The sequence below is a fragment of the Macrobrachium rosenbergii genome, chromosome 54 (assembly GCF_040412425.1).
Source record: "Macrobrachium rosenbergii isolate ZJJX-2024 chromosome 54, ASM4041242v1, whole genome shotgun sequence".
NCBI classification, from domain to species: domain Eukaryota; kingdom Metazoa; phylum Arthropoda; class Malacostraca; order Decapoda; family Palaemonidae; genus Macrobrachium; species Macrobrachium rosenbergii.
The window spans coordinates 2,395,622-2,416,557 of record NC_089794.1 but is presented as its reverse complement, the minus strand read 5'-3'; the positions used below and the strand labels follow the sequence as shown (position 1 = coordinate 2,416,557).

The 20,936-nt window shown below is 43.5% G+C and overlaps 1 protein-coding gene across 1 annotated transcript; it reads left to right on the top strand.

Annotated features, from left to right (window-relative positions):
- Positions 1–9,172: 9,172 nt before the first annotated feature.
- Positions 9,173–9,733, top strand: LOC136835093 (uncharacterized). Its single transcript, XM_067098271.1, has one exon. It carries the CDS (start codon positions 9,173–9,175, stop codon positions 9,731–9,733), a length of 561 nt encoding a protein of 186 aa, XP_066954372.1.
- The last annotated feature ends 11,203 nt before the right edge of the window (positions 9,734–20,936 follow it).

Genomic DNA, 20,936 nt, shown 5'->3' with positions numbered 1-20,936 from the left:
TCCTATATACACAGATATATATATATATATATATATATATATATATATATATATATATATATATATAGATAGATAGTGCTTTTGTGTAATTAATATACCCTTCTTCAAGGTACAGTAGGCTACCTACCCAGTCTGTGCGTGTGTACAGTATGTGCCTGAGGGCGTACTGTATGTGTGCATCCAAAGTTGCCAACATAAAAGACATTGTTACCCTAGTGACGGTGGACAAAGATAACAAGGAAAGCCCATCTGTACTAAGCACAGATACAACGGACTGACACTTACAGTATATGAGGGTACTTGTCGTGAAAAAATTGGATCCGTTTTTTCTCGACAATCCTTCACAACGTTCAGGATAAGCGAGGGGGAGTGGGTAAGCAGGCGGCAAATATGTTTGAGTGTTTATTTTGTGTCCGGCGAATTGCCTGTGTTAACTGTATCTTGAATGTCGGAGAGGCTCTTTTTTAAAATTAAAGTACATTCTTTGGTAAAATGCTTCCAAACTACCCAAGTTAGTCAGAATTATGTAGTGTTTGTGTTTGCTTACTGGTATCGTAGAGAGTAGGACTGAGTGTTCGGATGAGAGCTGAAAGCAACTATAAACTTGTGCCTAAGGAAGAGAAGACAGACAGGCGGCAGCCTCTTCTCACATCCATAGCCGCCATCTCACAAAGAGAAGAAGAACCTATACGTTTGTTACGGAATTTATTTTAGTGGCAGCTGAGTGTGAGAAGACGTTTGCAAGACGAAGACAGAAGAGTGAAAATACAACCTCCAACCAGACCAGGTTTGGTCTGAAGTGAAGGCCTATCGTGAAGAGAACATCGAATAAATTTTTTTTTTTTATCATTTATTTAGTGTTTTGATCACACCATATAATAAATCCACAAGGCCACACCCACCCCAAACTTTCACATCACATGTGGCATAATTTGGCGACCAGTGATTTGGTGTGATTTTTTCTTACAAGTTGAGTAGTCTTCACTGCTGCACGGCTTTGAGAGAACTTCAAAAATTCTTAGAATTGGCCCACGAAATGGAACTGGAGGGAATAGAGGCAAGAGTTTTCGTGACTGGACAGTAAAATTTAGCCGTGCAGAGCAACTTGGAGAAAGAGAGGGCAGCAGAAAAAAAGCAAGAGAAGTAGCATAAAGTATTCTTTCTGTATCATTTTAAGTTGTCTGCAAATGATTTCAGCTTTATATATATGATGGGGCTTTGTATGGCACATTTACATAGATGAGGTGTGATATAAATGCTTGTACACATCTTTATTGTGCGACGACTTGGCTACAGGTACGAACAATACAGCATACAGTTTGTCAACATCACGGGTGCATTCAAGCACACAGTTCCAGCAAACATACATGGTTGCAACATCCCTCTTTCTACAAAAGACAAGAATCAATTACAAAAGAATTTAAAGAACAACCAAATCCATAACAATATACACAGGAAAATAATGTTCAGAATATTTATTGCATGAAAAAGACAATCACAGGGCAGATGGGAATTATGCAACCAATAATAATTAACAAAATATCAAATCAGTGAAAATCGGTATTTAAAATTGCCCCATTAGTCTGAAAAGTTTCTTAACATTTCTGGTAGATCTCCTAACACTAAATGCATTTTTAACAGGTATATCACTTCGAAAAATAAGTGAAGTCATTCTTATCTCTGAAAGACACTCCAGTTTCAGTTCGGCTGACAATGCCTTCATTGTCCCTCTCTGTTTCAATAGGAGAGTGCAGTACATTAGTAGGGTCAACATTATTTTCTCTAAACTCAATTTTTTTACTGGCACTAGGACTTAATTCCTTCAAAACCTTTTGTTCCTCCTTAATACATTACCATTACACATTTCAACATCACATGATCTTGGTTCATTACATTTTTGCCTGATAGTACCTAGGACCCACGATTGCTCATTTGGTTGTTGTACTAACAACTTCATACCAGGTAGCAACTCTGGTAGTTCAGAACCTGCATGTTGATTATAATACCTTGTAACAACTTCACTTTTATTCAATAGGGAATCATGACCTTTAATTCTAGACAGATTCCAACTAGATTTACTTGGAAAATTAGAACGAATCTTCCTACTACACAAAGCTCAGAGGACTTGGTGTCCTGCTATCTACTGGAGTACTATGTAAGCATAGTAGAGCCATCTGATGATCATTACCTGACTGTTTTGCCTTTTTAAGGACAGATTTTATCATCTCTACCATTCGTTCAGCAAAACCATTACTCTGGGGGTAGCCGGGGCTATTGGTAATGTGTTCAAAATCCCAGTTCATAGCAAAATTTCTGAAATTCACTGAAGTATATTGTCACTATACAATCGTTTTGGCACTCCATGACAAACTTTATAACTTCACTACAAGTGGGTGTCCTTAAACCTCGCACAAATGGCATTTTACTATAATGATTTACAAGCAAAACATAACTATGACCATCTAATTCAAATAAATCACTAGAAAGTATTTCCCAAGGCTGGGGTGGCACATCATGTTAAATCACAGGTTCTTTCCTAGTACTTCTGGCATTTTGCAAGCAAATATGACAATCGTCATGAAGGTGACCTTTGAAAAGAATGTATCGGCCTTTCATGAGATCATATGACGAACACAACATGTAATAAAATGCTTGAGTGTCGTTCGCATACCACAAGAAGTCAATGTTCGCAGAAGACCCTTGGTGACAAGACACGTAGAGGGAAATGCGTTTTCAGCAAAAGAACCTTCAAGAAGGTTTATCCGGTTATTAATCCGGATTTGAAGAGAACATCATAATGGAATGTGTGAGTACGTCTACCTCGTGACGCCCTGTGTTGCAGGAGGCGTGTCTTACCGTACCTTGACAAACCCATATAATGTGAGTTCTTCATAGAATGAGTGGACAATGGGATCCGTAAATCAGTGACATTGTTATGTGTGCTCAGTGTAACACCCAGATTAAATCTGTGTCCAGAGGACTTTGGTGAAGTGAGTACCGCTCATAAACATTTTAAATTTTTCTTTCAGACCATGGGCAAAGACGTTATCCCTGTTGCAGTGAAATCTTGTGTTTCTGCATATTTTTTTTTACATTTTCTGGTTTTTAATGTAACGCTTGTTTTTTTTTAAAGGTATTCCTTCCTCCTTCCTCTTCCCTCCAAGGGAGTGGTGTGACATTTAATGATGAAATGACCTGATTGTATTAACTGACCTTTTTATGATTTGAATGACAGATGAGTTATTTCTGTATTTCCTTAAATAATTGGGTGTTTATGATTTGGACCTTATTTCTTTAGAAGATTTTCATAGTTATGTTGAATCATTCGATTTTCATTGGCCTCAGAATCGGTCTATTACAGATACAATCTTTTGCCCTAAGCTTTGACTTTGTTACTCCCTGGTGACCCACATGTATTCTACCTAAGTATTATTTCCTAAATACACAGGGATTACTAACCTATCACCACTGAATACCAAACCACCTTCTACAGACAAGTAGTCTTTCATTGACCAATAAGGCCGAATAACCTTTGGTACTAGTTCTGACTGAGCTGGCCATCCATTAACAATTTGCTCTCTTAGTACTGACAATACATTATCCTGTTGGCTGGCACAACGCGGTTTCTGTATCTGACCAGCAGATATTTGAACCATATAAATTGCTTTTTCTAGTTTTACATCAGGGCCTGGTGATGGCTGAACGTAGGATAAATAATCAGCACAAATCATACCTTTCCCTGGCCGATACTTATATTTATATCATAGGGCTGAATACGGAGTAACATTCTCTGCAAGACTCAGCTGCTTCAAAATAATACTCTCTAGTGGCTTATGATCACTATGCACAACCAATGACTTACCAAACACATAAGTATGGAACTTCTCTAAACCAAATGCAACAGCTAGGAGCTCTCGCTCTATATTTGCATAGCGAGACTTAGTAGGGGTCAGTGCTTTGGATGCAAAGGCAATAGGCTTACCACACTGAACAAGTGCGGCTCCCAAGCCTACTACAGGCATATTTGGATCAAAATAAACCTAAGTTTCGTCTCTTGGCATCGCCTCTTTTATCATTTCAAATGCTTTCTGATGCTCATTTCCCCATTCCAGTCTACATCCTGCCCAAGCAATTGCCTCAAAAAATAAGTCTTATCAGATATATGAGGGATATAAGGGCCTAAATACTGAATAAGACCTAAAAAAACTTTGTAGTTCTGACCTATTCTTTGGTGTTGGACGGTTACAAATATCATCACATTTCTTAGGATCAGGTTTCATGCCTTCTTTTGACCATACAAGCCCATAAAATTCAATAGAATCCCTCAAAATATGGCACTTTTCATGCCTAAACACCAAGCCATATTCTTTGGCTGCTTTCATAAGCCTATGTAGTGCCTGGCTGTAGTCAGCTATGGCCAGGTTTATTCCCCGGAACCCTATCGCAGAAAACCCGGAACTCACTGAAACCTCAATAACTTTCTTATTTATAAGGATATTTTTAATATTAGGGCATCGTTGTAAAGGTAAAGCTCTCAGCTTTAATTTGATGTATCATTTGTTGTTTTTATATGTAAATGGCGTTTGAAGCCCCAATAATAATTAACACATGTCTAGAACTGCGTAAACTGATATTTGAAGCAACTCGGGACTCACGGACCCTCAATAACTTTTTATTTGTAAAGACACTTTTAATATTGGGGCATCGTTGTAAAGGTAAAGCTCTCAGCTTTAATATGATGTATAATATGTTGTTTTTTTTATAAGTAAATGATGAGTACTAATACGAGCCAGGGGTGGTGATATGTTTGTTTTAGATGTCGATTCGTTGCCAAAGAGGCGTGATTTACATGTATGGGTAAATGACAGAAGAAGAAAACCTACTAAAAGAAATCCTAAACTGTACAAGAACTTTTTAAAAATAAGGCTTCCCGACAAAACACATTCGGCATTTTTCCAAAAGGCAATTTTCCAGCTAACTGATAATTCTAGATATGCAATTTTTCATTATACTGGGGATGAAACAATGTATTATCCTTTTTCTCGTGGAAATTCCAAAAGCAAAAATAGTGTTTTTCGTAGAACATATCCGTCCGTGATAGATAAAATTAAATCCAAAGCTAGTGACATTTTCTCATGTGCAAATCTGATTGAGAAAGAGTCTAAGAGCGAGGCTCACACTGCATTGGATTTAGGTGTTGAAACTGCCATGAATCTGCAACAAGTGGAAAACAATTCATACAAGGCCCGTCGTGAAAATAAGCTTAGCAACGATGACACATGCAATTTGTGAAGTTTCTTATGAACTAGATAACTTTAACAAAAAAAATGACGTTTTTCCATCATTAATATGTATCTCAGGCATGGGTGAGATATTTACAGAATTTAATGATTTATTAGTTTTTTATTCAGGATGCCCTGTAAAAATGTATTACAATACTACCTGTAAACTTGGGGAACTGTTTGTTAGCGTCCTCACCTTTCAACATGTGCTCTTTGAGGGTTCCAAGGTTATTCCTCTGGCGTCTATGCTACATGCATAAACGTCCACATTCACAATTTCACCAACGTTTTTTTTTAAACTACATTCCAGATCTAAGGGGCCTTCAAAAATTAAGTAACGCTTAGAGAGGGAGCGGGGTATGGGGAAGTGTTATGAGCGTGACAGTGGGGGGAGGGGGGTGCAGCCATATGTTACATAACATTTTCAGAATGGACTTTTATTATATTACACTAATATTGAGAACACGGTTTTTTTTTGGCATAATTGTTTAAAAAATATCACAGACTCAACCCTTGTTTGTACTTTAACATTTTCTACTATATATATACGTATTACATGACATCGAATAATATCACAAACTCATCCCTTTTCTGAGCTCCAACGTTTTCTACTTTATGCATAAATATGACTTTAAGAACGCGTTCATTTCAAAATTATCTGTGATTCTTTAATATCATAACATAAAAGTATTAAGAAAAACCTAAAGGTAATAATTTCCAGGTATTAAGCTACACTTTAATATATTATTGCATTAAAAAAAAGGAAACATGCTAATTCGGGGGTGGGGGGTTACTAGTTGATGTTACGTAATTTTCTAGGGGATCTGGACATGTGTTACGAGGAGTGACAAGGGGGAGGGGGTCGAAAACTACCAAAAAAATTGTTACGTAATTTTTTAACGCCTCTAAGCAAAACTTCACAACCTATCTATCATTTGTGATCGTGAACCAGGGATTAAACAGGCTATATATAAACAATGTTTCAATTGTTCATTGTTGGAATCACATAAAATGCGATGTTAAAATTTGGTTAACTAAACTTGTGCCGGTGTCACACTTCGGCGATTCAAGACCATGACCATCGTAATTTGCTCATTACGACACAGTTACGCTCTAGGTACGACCAAATTGGCATCAGTTGGCATGATTCGTAACCGAGTTGACGAGTTTGGCGGCGTCCACCAAGTGATGGCATATGTGGGAGGCTGCACGACACCTACACGGTAGAGCCATGACGACTTTGCCATGTAATGCCGCAGGACGCAACTGTGTCGTCATGTCATCACGACTGATGAGACGGCGTCGGCATTTGATTGCATCAGACATAATTAGCATTGTCAACATGTGCCATCCAGTACTTGGCAACCCCACAGTATGCGCAGTGGGGATGCACTGTAGTGTATTTTTGCTCCTCCTTTGGTGGGGATGTGCAGTAGTGTATTTTGGCTCCCTTTTTTCCCTTTCATAATCGCTTAGATTTCTTCTTTCTTGATTCTTCTTTGGGTGGTCTTCTTTCTTGATTCTTCTTTCTTGTCTCTTCTTTCATTGTCTTCTTTCTTGCATTGTTACACTATTCTTCTTCTGCTCCTCTTGTCACACAAATTTTCCTGTAAAAATTGAGCACTGGTGGTGTAGTGTGGTATGAGGAGAATGTGCTAAGTAAAAGTTTGCTTAAATTATTTAATTATTATATATTCAATTATTCAATTTGGTTGATATGACACCCTTTCACAAACTGTCAAATGCTCATGATGAGGAATGTATTGTGTTGATTTAAGAGTACACAGACATTGTTGAGAAGATGACCCAATTGTTCAACTGTTTCAGTAGTGGAACTCATACCAGTAATGCAGAAATGCGGCATGCCATGAGTCTGAAATCAGGTCACAATGAATTTCTAGTTAACTGCCTCAAATGGTTGGATGGTATGAAATCACTTGGTCCACGAAAGCTGCCTTGCCTCTCTGGATGGCAGATGGCAATCAAAGGTCTGGTACAGTTGTGGGATGAGTTACATTCAAAGTACAAGCTGTCTTACCTATTAACCAACAGACTCAATCAAGATTGTTTGGAGAATTTATTTTCAATAATTCGGGGGAAAGATGGGCACAGGGACAACCCAGATGCATGTCAGTTCAGGAGTGCATTCCGCCACGTCATGCTGGATGCTATTATGTTTCCAAGTGCTGGTGCTAACTGCCAAGAAGACACTGATACCTTCCTGGTAACTCTGAACAATATAGGGACTTCAGGTTTTGCAAAATCTGCAGTGAAAGTCACATATTCTTCTCTGCCAATTGCTGTATCAGTACAGTCAGTAACGACCCTCCCTGTGGGAGACCTACCACTCGAGGAATGCAATGTGTTAGCATATATCACAGGTTTCATTGTGCGTAAGATTCGTCACAAGATTTGTAAAGAATGCAGGACAAAGCTTCAAAGTACTCTTGATCCACACAACCCTGTTCATGTTTTCCTTTCCAAGAAGACTTACGGTAACACACTAGGAGAGGAGCTAATTGTGCCAAGTACAGTCCTTTACGACCTGATTACTCAGATGGAAAATGAGTATAGAAAGTATAAGGGCAACAAACTGTGCCTCTCTTTCCTTGTGTTTCTCCTTTCAGATGTACATTAATCACGTCATGTATTTTACCTGTCTTTATTTCAGATTCTTTGTGTACCCATCTTATGCATCATTATACGGTCTTTCTGCCAACATGTATATCTACCTTTTATATGTCATGTAACAAATGTTGTACGTATTTTTATGCTTGCTAAAAAACACAAATTGTGTATGGACGCAGCGGGGGCCTCGGGTCGCCCGCTACCTTTCCGTCCGCTTTTTGTCTTATAAACACCTGTCGAGAATAATAAAGGGTCAGTCTTTCACTTCTGACTTTTCTTGAAGCCCCACACTGGTGACCCCGGGTCAAGGACAGGTAGCACGGTTTTGGCCCAGCCATTAACGGACTAACTACGGCAGCACCCTACCATCAGAGAGCCTTTAGCGGATTAACTACAGTGTAAAGTTTAGGCCTCTGATAGCACCCTCCCTGGCAGAAACCGTGCCATTAACGGACTAAATACGCCATGCCCAAAACGGCACGTTTTGGCACTTTGTTCGACCTCTCGAACAAATCAGCGCCATTAACGGACTCAATACGGTGCATTTTCCCGCATTTTGGTGCGTGAGCAGTCAAGATGTCAGAAGTAGAACCTCAATGCAAACCCGCGAGCATCGTCTGAATGCCACTCTCACCACACAACAAAGCCAGGCACGGTCAAACTTCCCCAGTTCTTGCGCCAAAACACAGCATCATGTTCCCGGCACACAGACGCGCATTTTCGCATGACGCGCATCTCAGATGATGCTACAAATTCAGGCACAGTCATGATGGCGCTCCCAGAAGAAGTATTCAATAGAATCTCCCCCTGGCTAGACGCGCAACCAGACAAAGTCACATGCGTAGACTTAAAAAACAAACTGCTGAATTCCTACTCCATGCCCGTGTCAGAGAGAGCACAGCACGCATTTGACCTGTTATCCCAGCCCCTTGGAGATGCATCACCCAGTGAAGCCTGGGACCAGCTGCGGGGTTAGTAACACTCCCAGGTCGTGGCAAGACGGGAGGAAGAGAACAACTGACCTGACAAAAGCAATCTTCCTTCGGCGCCTCCTGCAGGAAGTTCAGAGCCAGATAAGGGATGCAGAGAACCTGGACATGGATGCCTTAGTCGACGATGCCCAGAAACTATACTTGGCAACCAAGGCCTCGACACACGCCGCCCCCCCTGGGAGCCTGCAATCTGTCAGAGGAAGATGGCGACGACGACAGAGACATAAACGCCGTTCATAAGGAGATACTGCCATTCAGAGAGCACAAGACATGGCCAAACCCGACCCCTGCCCAGTGGGGTTTTTCATCACAGACAAGATCTCCAAATGCCACCTGCTGGTTGATATGGGGGCAACGCAATCGGTTTTCCTGCCATCCAGGGAAGCTTTAGAAAAAATACCTGACTCAGTACCTACCCTCATAGCAGCAAACGGAACTCCCATCCGCACTTATGGCACAACGACCTGGGCTATCTCAATCCTGGGATGCAGATACCACTGGCCTTTCGTCATAGCACATGTTATGTTCCCTCTGCTGGGCGCAGATTTCCTAGGGCACCATGGACTCCTAGTTGACGCCGCCAGACAACGCCTCCTCGGCACAGGGATGTGCCATTCCCATCAGCTCTCCACCGGACCCACGATGCCCTCCATATGCTCCACAGCCCCCAACAGCTACATGTTCCTCCTACAGGAATTCCCGGACGTGTTCAAACCAGAACTACGCCAGTCACTTGGGGCTTCGGCAAATCACGGCATCTTCCACCACATCACCACGACGGGCCCACCAACCCATGCCAAGTTCCAACATCTGTCCCCCCAGAAGTTATAAGACGCCAAACGGGCCTTTGCAGAAATGGAACACATGGACGTTTGTAAAAAGGCATCAAGCCCGTGGGCGTCCCCTCTCCACATGGTAAAAAAATCCAATGGTTCATGGAGGCCCTGCCGGGACTATCGGTGCCTGAATTTGGTAACAACAACAGATCACTACCCTGAAAGGCGCCCTCCAAGAAGCCAAAATTTTCTCCAAGATGGATCTACTGAAGTCGTACTTCCAAGTCCCTGCGCATCCAGGAGGTGGACTACAGGACAGCAGTGCCGGCTCTCAAATGTGAAGACGTGCCCTTAGCAAACTCAGATACAACTCTCCTCTGCGACATCAGCACAGGCTGCCCATGCCCCCTGGTGCCCGCATCGAGGAGGAAACAAGTGTTCAACATCGTCCATGGTCTCTCCCATCCATCGGGGCACACAGCGGCACACCTCATGACTGACAAGTTAATCTGGCATGGCATCAACAAGGATGTCCGCCAGTGGGCAAGGAGCTGCATCCCGTGCCAGACGAGCAAAACATCCCAGCACACTGAATCCAGGATCGGCGATTTCCCTCAGCCTCGTTGACAATTCGGCCACATCCATATTGACATCGTTGGGCCCCTTCCACAGTCGGGGGGAGCCAGATACCTCCTGACGATCATAGACTGCTCCACTCACTGGCCCGAAGCAACCCCCATGGATGAGGCATCAATGACATCATGCGCAGAGGCCCTCCTCTCCAGTTGGATAAGCCGCTTCAGAGTGCCAAACAGCATCACTATGGACAGGGGACCTACCTTCCTGTCAGAGCTCTGGGTCTCCTTGGCACGCCTGATGGGTACAACTCTACACAGTACAACAGCATACAACCCCGCAGCAAACAGGATGGTTGAGAGGGCACACCGCTCTCTAAAAGCAGCTCTCATGGCATGCTGCACAGACGAGAAGTGGAAGGAACAGCTGCCCTGGGTCCTGCTGGGTCTCCGCACCCCACCGAAAGCAAATGGTGATGCTTCCCACGGCAGAGAAAGTCTAGTGGGAAACACTGGCCGTACCCAGAGAGTTCTTCCCGCCGTTGGCCAATGGCGCTGACACCCCCTGCCCAAGGTTGAGGGAACTCACACAAAGGTTCGCACCCTGCCACAAGACCTTCACCGACAGAACCGTCACCTACAGCCCACCCGCCTTGCACTCCTGCACCTATGTCTTCATCAGGGTGGACGCTCACCGCCCGCCCTTAACCAGGCCCTAAAGGGGGCCCCACCAAGTCGTCATCTAGGCCAACAAAGAATTCCTCCTCGACATCCACAGGCGGGAGGACTGGATCACCATCGACAGACTGAAACCCGCATTCCTGTTAGACAGCGAAATTTGCGAAGAAGTAGGCAGCTGCCCCAGAGTTCCCCCGCAATACCTGCCTGAAGGCACACCCGCTTACCCACCAAAGTGGGGCGCGGGACGGCCCAGGAAACATATCCTGCCGTCCCCAGGTGTCAGCTCCACCTCGCGCCGACAGTTCTCCAGAGGCAGGGGCCCGCTCCGACTGCCTCAGCGCCTCCATGATTAATGTTGTTTCATCCAATAATTGCTCCTCTAATTATTGCCGGGGGGGGGAGTATTTGTAAGGGCGACAAATCGCGCCTCTCTTTCCTTGTGTTTCTCCTTTCAGATGTACATTAACCACGTCATGCATTTTACCTGTCTTTATTTCAGATTCTTTTTGTACCTCATCTTATGCATCATTGTACAGCCTTTCTGCTGATCTGTATATCTACCTTTTATATGGCATGTAACAAATGTTTTACGTATTTTTATGCTTGCTAAAAAACACAAATCGTGTATGGACGCAGCGGGGGGCCTCGAGTCGCCCGCTACCTTTCTGTTGGTTTTTTGTCTTATAAACACCTGTTGAGAATAATAAAGGATCAGTCTTTCGCTTCTGACTTTTCTTGAAGCCTCACAAAGGATGATTTCTGACATTTACTACATAAGCAGAGTTCACAACAGACTTGTGACGAGCTTGGAGGAGAAGATGCAGGGAGAGTTTTTAGCTTATTCTGTGTGCAACTGCAGGTTTTTCATTGTCATCCTCTTTATACGCATCTGCCTCCATCACACTTTAAAAGGTGCAAACAAAAGTCTTTTAGTTGCAGGTCGAAAGAACCGAAAACTCATGAGGTTCAGGCATCTGTAATACTGAAAATGAGTACTTGCAGTGTAGGGCCCAGGTGTACTAAACATACTTGCGATGTCTTAAGTTATGATGGTGTTTGTATCCTCATTTTTCTAGCTTTCCTTGTGATTATATTCCTGTTTTCCATTTAATTTCTGAATAACATGGTTGGAAACATTTTTGTATTTGTCAACAGTCCCAGAAAAAAGTTTGAAAAAAATTCTTATTACGATCTGGTATGTGACTATGTAACAATGAAAAAACCTTATAGAACCCAAATATGTAAAGTAACGAACAAAAACTTAACTTTACACCATCGTAAATGTTGTGCATTCGAGCCTAGTATAATAAAATAAAGATATCAGTTTCAGTATGATAAAATAAAGATATCAATTTACAGCAGAGGATTTTATTTGTTTATAGTTTGGCCTGATATATCTTATAAATTTATTTATTTATTTATTTATCTATTTATTTCCTTTCATCTATAATTTTCAACCTTTTGAATGAAACCTGGTTTAGCACCAGTAGTTGCAGATGAAGAGAGGATAAGCTGTATGTACACTCGGAAACCACAGTCTCCAACCCACCTAGGTTGTGCTCCAAGTTTATGAGCGGGGCCTTTCTGGACAGATTCTACCCTTCCCTTTCCTAACTACAACCCAGCAATTTCGGCATTTTTTCTTCATTTCGATATTAAACAGGTTGTAGGATTCAACACAGTGTTGTATATATAATCATACCATGACTGTTTTGCATTATATGCAGCAAAATCATAAAAAAACATAAAAAAACACCCAAAGCAAAATCCAGAAGAGTTCAAAAGGTGTTCGAGTGTGTTTCAATCCGTGATAATTGGCGTTGCCCGCCGTCCAGAAAGGCCCCGCTCATAAACTCGGAGCACGACCTAGGTGGGTCAGAGATTGTGGTTTCTGGGTGTACTTACTCATTTATTTCCAACAGAATACTTAAGTAATCAATCCAGATTAATTCATTGCTATATAAACAATAATAAAAGATCAGAAGATTGTTACAACCCAGAAAAGTGCTAACATTCATCTTAAACATTAATGCTGGTGTATGCCAATACAAACAAATGCTATCACAGTTTATGCGCTCACCGTTGGATGGCGCCACCGGTCCCGCAGTTGCAATTTTCCCATAAGGACTCGCGCGCCTGTCCACTCTTTACTTCTCTATGCTCTTTGACGTAACTAAGTCGGGCATAAATCGTCATGAATCGTCATGCTTTCATGGACATCGTCGTCCTGTAAAAACCGTTAAATGTGGGCGTGGCCTGAATCATTGGCGACTTTCGTGTACGACTACGCACGTTCATAATCTTATCCCAACGTGCGCACTGCTGTCATATAAGTTCATTATGTATGGTGTCGTTACGACGGTCGCGGTCTTGAATCGCCGAAGTGTGACGCCGGCATAAAGGCAACACAGGGCGACATCTCAGTTTATACAAATCACGTAGATTCATTAAAATGTCATAATGAATGCGAATTTGACAAAAAAACTTGAACAAACGGAAGTGTTGAGATGTAAACTCAAATTAATTATTTTACTTGAAGAGTATGTTTTAAGATATACTCATTTACTTTGTTGGGAATGGTGCTTTATATTATTGATACCTTTTATATTGAAGGTCCCTATTGTTATTGTTTCATGCACTGCCATCTTGTGGTGAGTCTTGTAAATAGAGTTGAGAAAAAAGACGCTCACAGGGAAGACATGAGTTTAAGTTGATCCTCGCATTTCTACTTATATTTGCCAAAATGGAGACGTAAACGCAACAGGTTATGGGCCCAGGAGCCACCTGATGTACAATGGCGATGCAGATAAGTATGAGATGTGGGAAGAGAGGTTTAAAAGCCATCTAGTGAAATTAAAACTTGAAGATGTGATCGAGGCAGACAGCCCAGATACAGCCAAGAACAAGCAAGTTTATGCGGAGCTGGTACAATATTTGGATGAAACAAGTTTCTCCCTCGTGATGCGTGATGCCAAGCACAATGGTAAGAAAGCCTTAGAAATACTTCATAGTCATTATATTGGTACAAGTAAGCCTAGAATAATAAAATTAAATAAAGAATTAATTAATCTGAGGATGAAAGAAGATGAAAGTGCCACTGATTATTTGATCAGGGCAGAGAGATTGTCGACTTACTTGAAAGAAGCCAAGAAGGATATTGATGATGAATTACTTGTATCTATAGTATTGAATGGATTATCCTACAGTTACCATACATTCTCTACTGTGGTAGATCAGAGAGAAGAAGGATGGAGTTTTTCTGAGTTCAAGAGGCATTTGACAGACTATGAAGAAACCCTGAATGGCTATAAAAGGAAGACAAAAGAAGCCAATAAGACAAATAAGATAATGATCATACAGTGATGAAGACAAGGATGCAAAGAAATTCCTTTAAGTGTTATAATTATGGCAAAGAAGGCCACAGATCATTTCAGTGTCGAAGTGAAAGAAACAAGAAGCTTAACCGTTGGTGTGAAAATTGTAAGTCCAATACACATGATACAAATTACTGTAAGAAGAAAAATCATGTGAAAACAGTGAGAAAAGATAATGATGATTCAAGTGATGAAAATAATGGAAATGGTCATAATTATCTTTTTAGAGCTGGTGAATCTAGTTCTATGAATGAAGGTTTGTTGGTTGATTGTGGTGCAACTGCACATATTATTATTGAGAAATCTAAGTTTGTAAAATTTGATGAAGATTTTAATCCTAAGGGTCATACTACTGAGCTTGCAGATGGTAGTAGGACCACAGGTATTGTTTTAGGTAAAGATAATGCTGTTGTAAATTTACGTGATTCAAAGGGTAATGTACAAAAAGTTACTTTAAGCGATGCCTTGTACATTCCATTGTACAGACAGAATATATTTTCTGTTAAGGCAGCTACTAAAAGAGGTGGGGAAATTTTGCTTACCCCAGACTATGCAGAGCTACGTGCTCCAGATGGTTGTAAGTTCAATACTGAGACAAATAATAAATTGTATTTTTTATATAATGTAGGTTTAAGAAGTGGCATGCATACTTTAGAAAAATGGCATAAGATTTTTGGCCACTGTAATGTGCAAGATGTATTGAAGCTGGAAAATGTTGTTGAAGGTATGAATATTTCCAGTAAAGATAATTTTTGTTGTGAGGTCTGTAGAATGGGTAAGATGACTCAGTACAGAAATAGGAAACCTGACAGGAGAGCCACTAAAAAACTTGAATTAGCTTGTAAGAGGTGTTAAATAATGAGCAGGTGGACATGTACTGCTAGTTCATTCAGAACGCAGGCCGCTTACAAGGCGGCATGTGGACATCACACAGAGGAATACAATAGAATACAGGTGACCCGAGGTCAATTACTCTCTGTGGCAATTACAATAGGTAAATACAAGTAACGTAAAAGGTAAGTTAACAAGAATTGACACAACAATATTCTAACACATGTGCAAAGAAAACAGGTGCAAATGAATTAGTAGTAGATACGTATTTACATAGATAAAATGTGGCTATTTTTGCTTGACCCGATCTCGTAGGAGCATCACCGTAGAAAACGGGTGGTTCATCATAGAAAACCCGCTTAGCGGGGACTTTACAATACTCCCCCCCCAAGACGTCGGTAACGTCTGATTAAACTAGGTATCTGCTGGGCCGCTGGAGAGTGCCGCGGCTCCACGAAGTCAGTTGTGGGGTGCGGTGTGAGCGGGAGCGGCTGGCTGTGGCGCTGTCTGGGTGCTCCCGGGGGCAGCCACGCGACTTTCTTTTGGGCTGGGCTGGCTGCGGAGGCGACGGTTCTTGCGGAGGGTGCGGCGTGGTAGCGCCAACGGCTTCCTCCAACAGGGTGGGCTTGAGACAGTCGACAGACACCCAGTTGTCCTTCCCGTGCAGGGCCAGCCGGAATGCTTTGGTGTTCCGCTCCAGCACGCGGAAGGGGCCCTGTAGGGCCTGGTTAGTGGAGGGCAGATGGAGTCGTTTCCGACGAAGACGTGGGTGGTGGAGGACAGGTCGGGAGGCGTGAAAGGTGTCGACCTATCGGTGTACGTCCATCGGCAGGGGGCAAACTTCCCGACTATGTCGCGGAGCCTCTGGATTGTCAGGTTGTGGTGATCTCCCGTGATGAGTTCGCCCGGGAGTACGAGGGGCTTCCTGTAGACTTTCTCTGCTGCAGACTGGTCGCCGCTGGCTCTGGGGGTGGTCCTCAGTCCGAGGAGGACCTAAGGCAGCTGGTACTTCCAATCCTCGGCGGTGCAGCAGGAAATGAGGGACGCCTTCAGGGACCTGTGGAATCTCTCCACCAATCCGTTGGCTGCGGGGTTGTAGGCGGTGGTGGTGTGGTGAGAGGTCCCAAGCAGGCATGCCAGGGTGGACCACAGCACGGACAGGAAGGCAAGGCCCCTGTCGGTGGTTATGTGGTCCGGGACACCGAACCGGCTGATCCAGCTGGAGAGGAGGGCCTCGGCGCACGCACTGGCGGTGGCTTCCTGCATGGGTGTTACTTCAGGCCACCTGGTAAAGCGATCGATGATCGTCAGGAGATATCTGGCCCCGCCTGATGGGGGAAGGGGGCCTACCACGTCTACATGGATGTGTCCAAACTGCCTCCCCGGCTGGGGAAACTCGACCACCCCTGCCTCGGTGTGCCACCCTACCTTGCTGGTCTGGCAGCGTATGCACTGTCTCACCCAGGCCGTCGCGTCCTTCCGCATACCATGCCAGACCAACTTCTCTGCCAACAGCTTGGCTGTCGTCCTGCCAGAGGGGTGGGACAGCCTGTGGACGACATCGAACACCAGACGGCGGCGGGAGGTGGGTACCAGGGGGCGGTGCTGGCCGGTGCTTACGTCACACAACAGTGTTGGCCCCCCAGGGGCGAGGGGCACGTCCTTCCACTTGAGTGACGTGATGGCAGTGCGGTAGGCTGGAGTCTCTGGGTCAGCGGTCTGCTCCCAGGCGAGGTCCTTGTAGTCGATCCCGAGCTGTACTGCGTTGAGCTCGATCCTCGAGAGGGCGTCTGCTACAAGGTTCTTCCTGCCGGGGAGGTATTTGATTGTGCAGGTGAACTCCGTGATGGCCGCGAGATGCTGTTGCTGCCTGGAAGACCATGCGTCCCCCTGCTTTGTGAAGGCATGGACCAGTGGCTGGTGGTCCGTCCAGATTGTGAAGGGCGTACCCTCCAGGAGGAACTTGAAGTGACGTACCGCCCGATACACTGCGCAGAGTTCCCTGTCAAAGGTGCTGTAGCGGGACTCTGCGGGGCTGAACTTCTTGCTGAAGAAGGCGATGGGCTGGGGGGCTCCGGTGCAACCTGCTCCAGGACTGCCCCACAGGCGCCGTTGCTGGCGTCCGTCATCAGCTGAAGGGGGGCGTTGGGGCCCTGGTGGGCCAAGGCAGTTGCCTCGGCGAGGGCAGCCTTCGTCAAGGAAAAGGCCTGTTGCTGGTCGGGTTCCCAAACTAAGGACTTTGGGTGGCCCTTCAGGATCTCTGTCAGGGGGGCCATGGTGTGCGCGACCCCGGGGATGAACCTCCTTTAGTAGTTGACCATCCCAAGGAATTCTTGTACGGTCTTGACAGAGGTAGAGGTGGGGAACCTGGTGACAGCTGCGACCTTCGTTGTGAGTGGACGGACACCCCCCCCCAACCGGCGATATCTCGTGGCCCAGGAAGTCAACTCTTTCGATGCCGAAGGTGCGCTTATTGAACCTGACGACGAGGCTGTTCTCTTGCAGGCGCTGCAGGACCTTTCGGATGTGCCGCAGGTGTTCTTTGGGGGATCTGGAAAAAACTAGAATGTCATCTACATAACAAACGCAGAAGTTCAGGTCCCCCAGGATGCTGTCCATCAGTCTCTGGAAGGTTGCCCCCGCGTTCCTCAGGTCAAAGGTGGAGGAGGCGAAGACATAGGACCCAAAGGGCGTGATGATGGTGGTTTTGGGGATGTCCTCTGGAGCAACTGGTACTTGAAAGTAGGACTTCAGAAGGTCTAGTTTAGAAAATATCATGGCCCCGTGAAAAGAGGCCGTGAGATCTTGTATATTTGGAAGAGGGTAATGGTCTGGTTCAATTGCGAGGTTGAGCCACCTGTAGTTGCTGCAGGGTCTCCAGGAGCCGTCAGGTTTCTGCACCAAGTGGAGGGGAGAGGCCCACGGGCTGGAGGCCTTCCTGCATATGCCCATCCGCTCCATCTCGGCAAAAGCGTCTTTGGCCTCTTGAAGGCGCTGAGGGGGAAGCCTCCAAAACTTTGCGTGCGTTGGGGGCCCTTTGTTTTGATGTGGTGATAGATTCTGTGCTTTGCAGTGGCCCCAGGTACCTGGCGCAGTTCGGGATTGAAGACGTCGGGGAACTCCTTCAGCAGCTGGGCAGGACGATGGAGTAGATGGTGGGCGTGCTGGGCCCGTCGCCAGGGGTAGGGACTGGCAGGAGTCGGTGTCCAATAGGCATTTGCGACCGATGTCGACTGCCAGACCGAAGTGGGCGAGGAAGTCCGCGCCCAGGAGTGGGGTCCTCACGTCCCCGACTATGAAGCTCCAGCTGTACCTCCGGCCAAGGATGGAGATCGACAGGAGCCTAGTGCCGTAGGAGAGGATGGGGGACCCGTTGGCGGCCGTCAGGAAGGCAGCCGGGTCCGGCGGGCGTTTGCGGTCCTCTCTGGATGACGGGAACACTGATCGGGCAGCCCAGTGTCGACCAACACCATCCTGCCGGAGATGGTGTCGCGGACGTAGAAACCTACTGGTTTTGGGCTCCTGGGTTCCTCTGCTGCCAGGGCAGCCTGTTCTGTTGGCCACCACCTCCCCCGTTTTTTGGATGGGCGAACAAGCAGGGGGGGGTTGGCAGTTCTGGGCGTCCTTGCCGTACCAATATAACACTGAATATTAATCATCTGGTATTCATCGTGGTTAATGGTCACCATGCCACGTTCTGTCCAGACCCATTGTTGCTAAATTAGCCTACTTAACAACCAACGAAACACTGAATACTGAAGTGTATATTAAGATCAATAACACTCGACTGCCCTTCACTTAGAAAGAAATAAAATCCTAAGATCATCAAGAACTTTCACGAGACACACAAGAGGAAGATTATCTCTAATCCCTTGTAATCTCATCTAAATTGGCTCTCTTCCCCTCTCTCTGAGAGAGAGAGAGAGAGAGAGAGAGAGAGAGACCTCTCACGTCGTCAACAGTTTCAAACAAGGTCCCAAAGTGTCCTGAGGACGCCATAAATTAGGAATTATGGTTTCGGTCTGATTTACTTTTCAAACGCTTAATCTAAAAAGAAAGTATTTTTACACAGTTATTAAAAGGCGTAAGTGTTTCCTCCAAGTGTTTTCTTTACGTATCTGCACTTGACACTTAAATAGAGCAGGTAATTAAAGTGCCATATTTATGATTTAATGTCCCTGTATTTATACAACAGATCCATGAAATATAATACACAGGTTAGTTCATCCCCCAACTATAACAGGATAAAAGACTTATTGTCTTAACCATGATTATGATCCCGTTAAGTTCTCAAATAAAAATTTAATAAACAAACATTATTTAAGTAGATAACGTGAGATCTGCCTTATTATTATTATTATTATTATTATTATTATTATATTATTATTATTATTATTATTATTATTATTATTATTATTATTCAGAAGATGAAATCTTTCATGTAGAACAAACCTACATGGGATACTGACTTAAAATTCAAGCTTCCAAAGAATATTAAGATGTTAATTTGAAAGATAACAGGAAATACACAAAGAAGAAATAAGTTATTATAAAAGAAAAGAAGATAAATAAATAAATAAACAAATAAAAATATAAATAAATTATTAAAATACAAGTTAAATTATTTTAGGGAAGTGATACATTGCGTCTTCGCTTGAACTTTTGAAGTCCCAGTTACACGACATCCTCTGAAGGGAAACTCCTCCACAATCCAACTCCTTCTCTCCCCCCAACAGAACCTTCAAACTAGTGGCAGATGTCTTCCTTCCCCTCAGAATAGTTGAGGAAGAAGGGTGGGGGGGGGAAGAGAAAGATTTTCTTGGCAGCAAATCTTTCTCTCCCCCTCTTTCCCAACTGACAGCCATTAAATGCTTCGTCGCTTTCTCTCTCTCACTCGTTGGATTTCAAAATCTGAGGGAACCATAAAGTCTAAAGGATCTTCATGTCTTAAATAGTCTAAATGATGTTCAAGTCTTAAAAAGTCTAAACATCTTCAAGTCTTAAAAACCTAAATGATGTTCAAGTCTTAAAAAGTCTAAACAATGTTTAAGCCTTAAAAGTCCAAATGATCAAGTTTCAAAATGTCTGAATGATGTTCAAGTTTTAAAAAGTCTGAATGGTGATCAAGTCTTAAATAAAAGTCTAAATGATATTCAAGTCTTGAAAAGTCAAAATGATGCCAAAGTCTTAAAAAGTCTAAATGATGCTAAAGTCTAAAAAAACTAAATGATATTCAAGTGTTAAAAAGTCTAAATTATGTTCAAGACTTAAAAAAGTCTAAACGATGTTCAAGGCTTACAAAGTCTAATTTAGGTTCAAGTCTTAAAAACCCTAATTACATTCGAGTCTTACAAAGTCTAAATTATGTTCAAGTCTTAAAAGCCTAAATGATGCTCAAGTCATAAAAGTCTAAATTATGTTCATGTATCCTGCTGGAACATCTGTACAAGGATGTATATTTTAATGTATTCAACAAGGGACTGGAACTACTTATAAAATCTGTACCGTATATCTGAAGAACAAATTCTAATAAACATCAAAATTACTTATTAAGAGACAACGATGAAATGAGGGGATGCTGCAAACACATTTTGGTTAAGCCTACAGTGCACCACGTGAAGTGCACTGACGGCACAATCATACTACGAGGTTGTAAGTATCTGTACTTAGCTATTAACTGTCTAAACGGAAAATGGAAAACGTATATTCAGCCAAATCTAAGGCTGCATGTCTAAAACCTATCAATTAGCAAGAGAGCCCTCATCCTTACAGGCAATTAGCAGCCATTACTAATGAG

What these genes read in the sequence shown, in the direction of transcription:
- LOC136835093 (XM_067098271.1), top strand. Translation starts at nt 9,173, where the DNA reads ATGGCCAAACCCGACCCCTGCCCAGTGGGGTTTTTCATCACAGACAAG.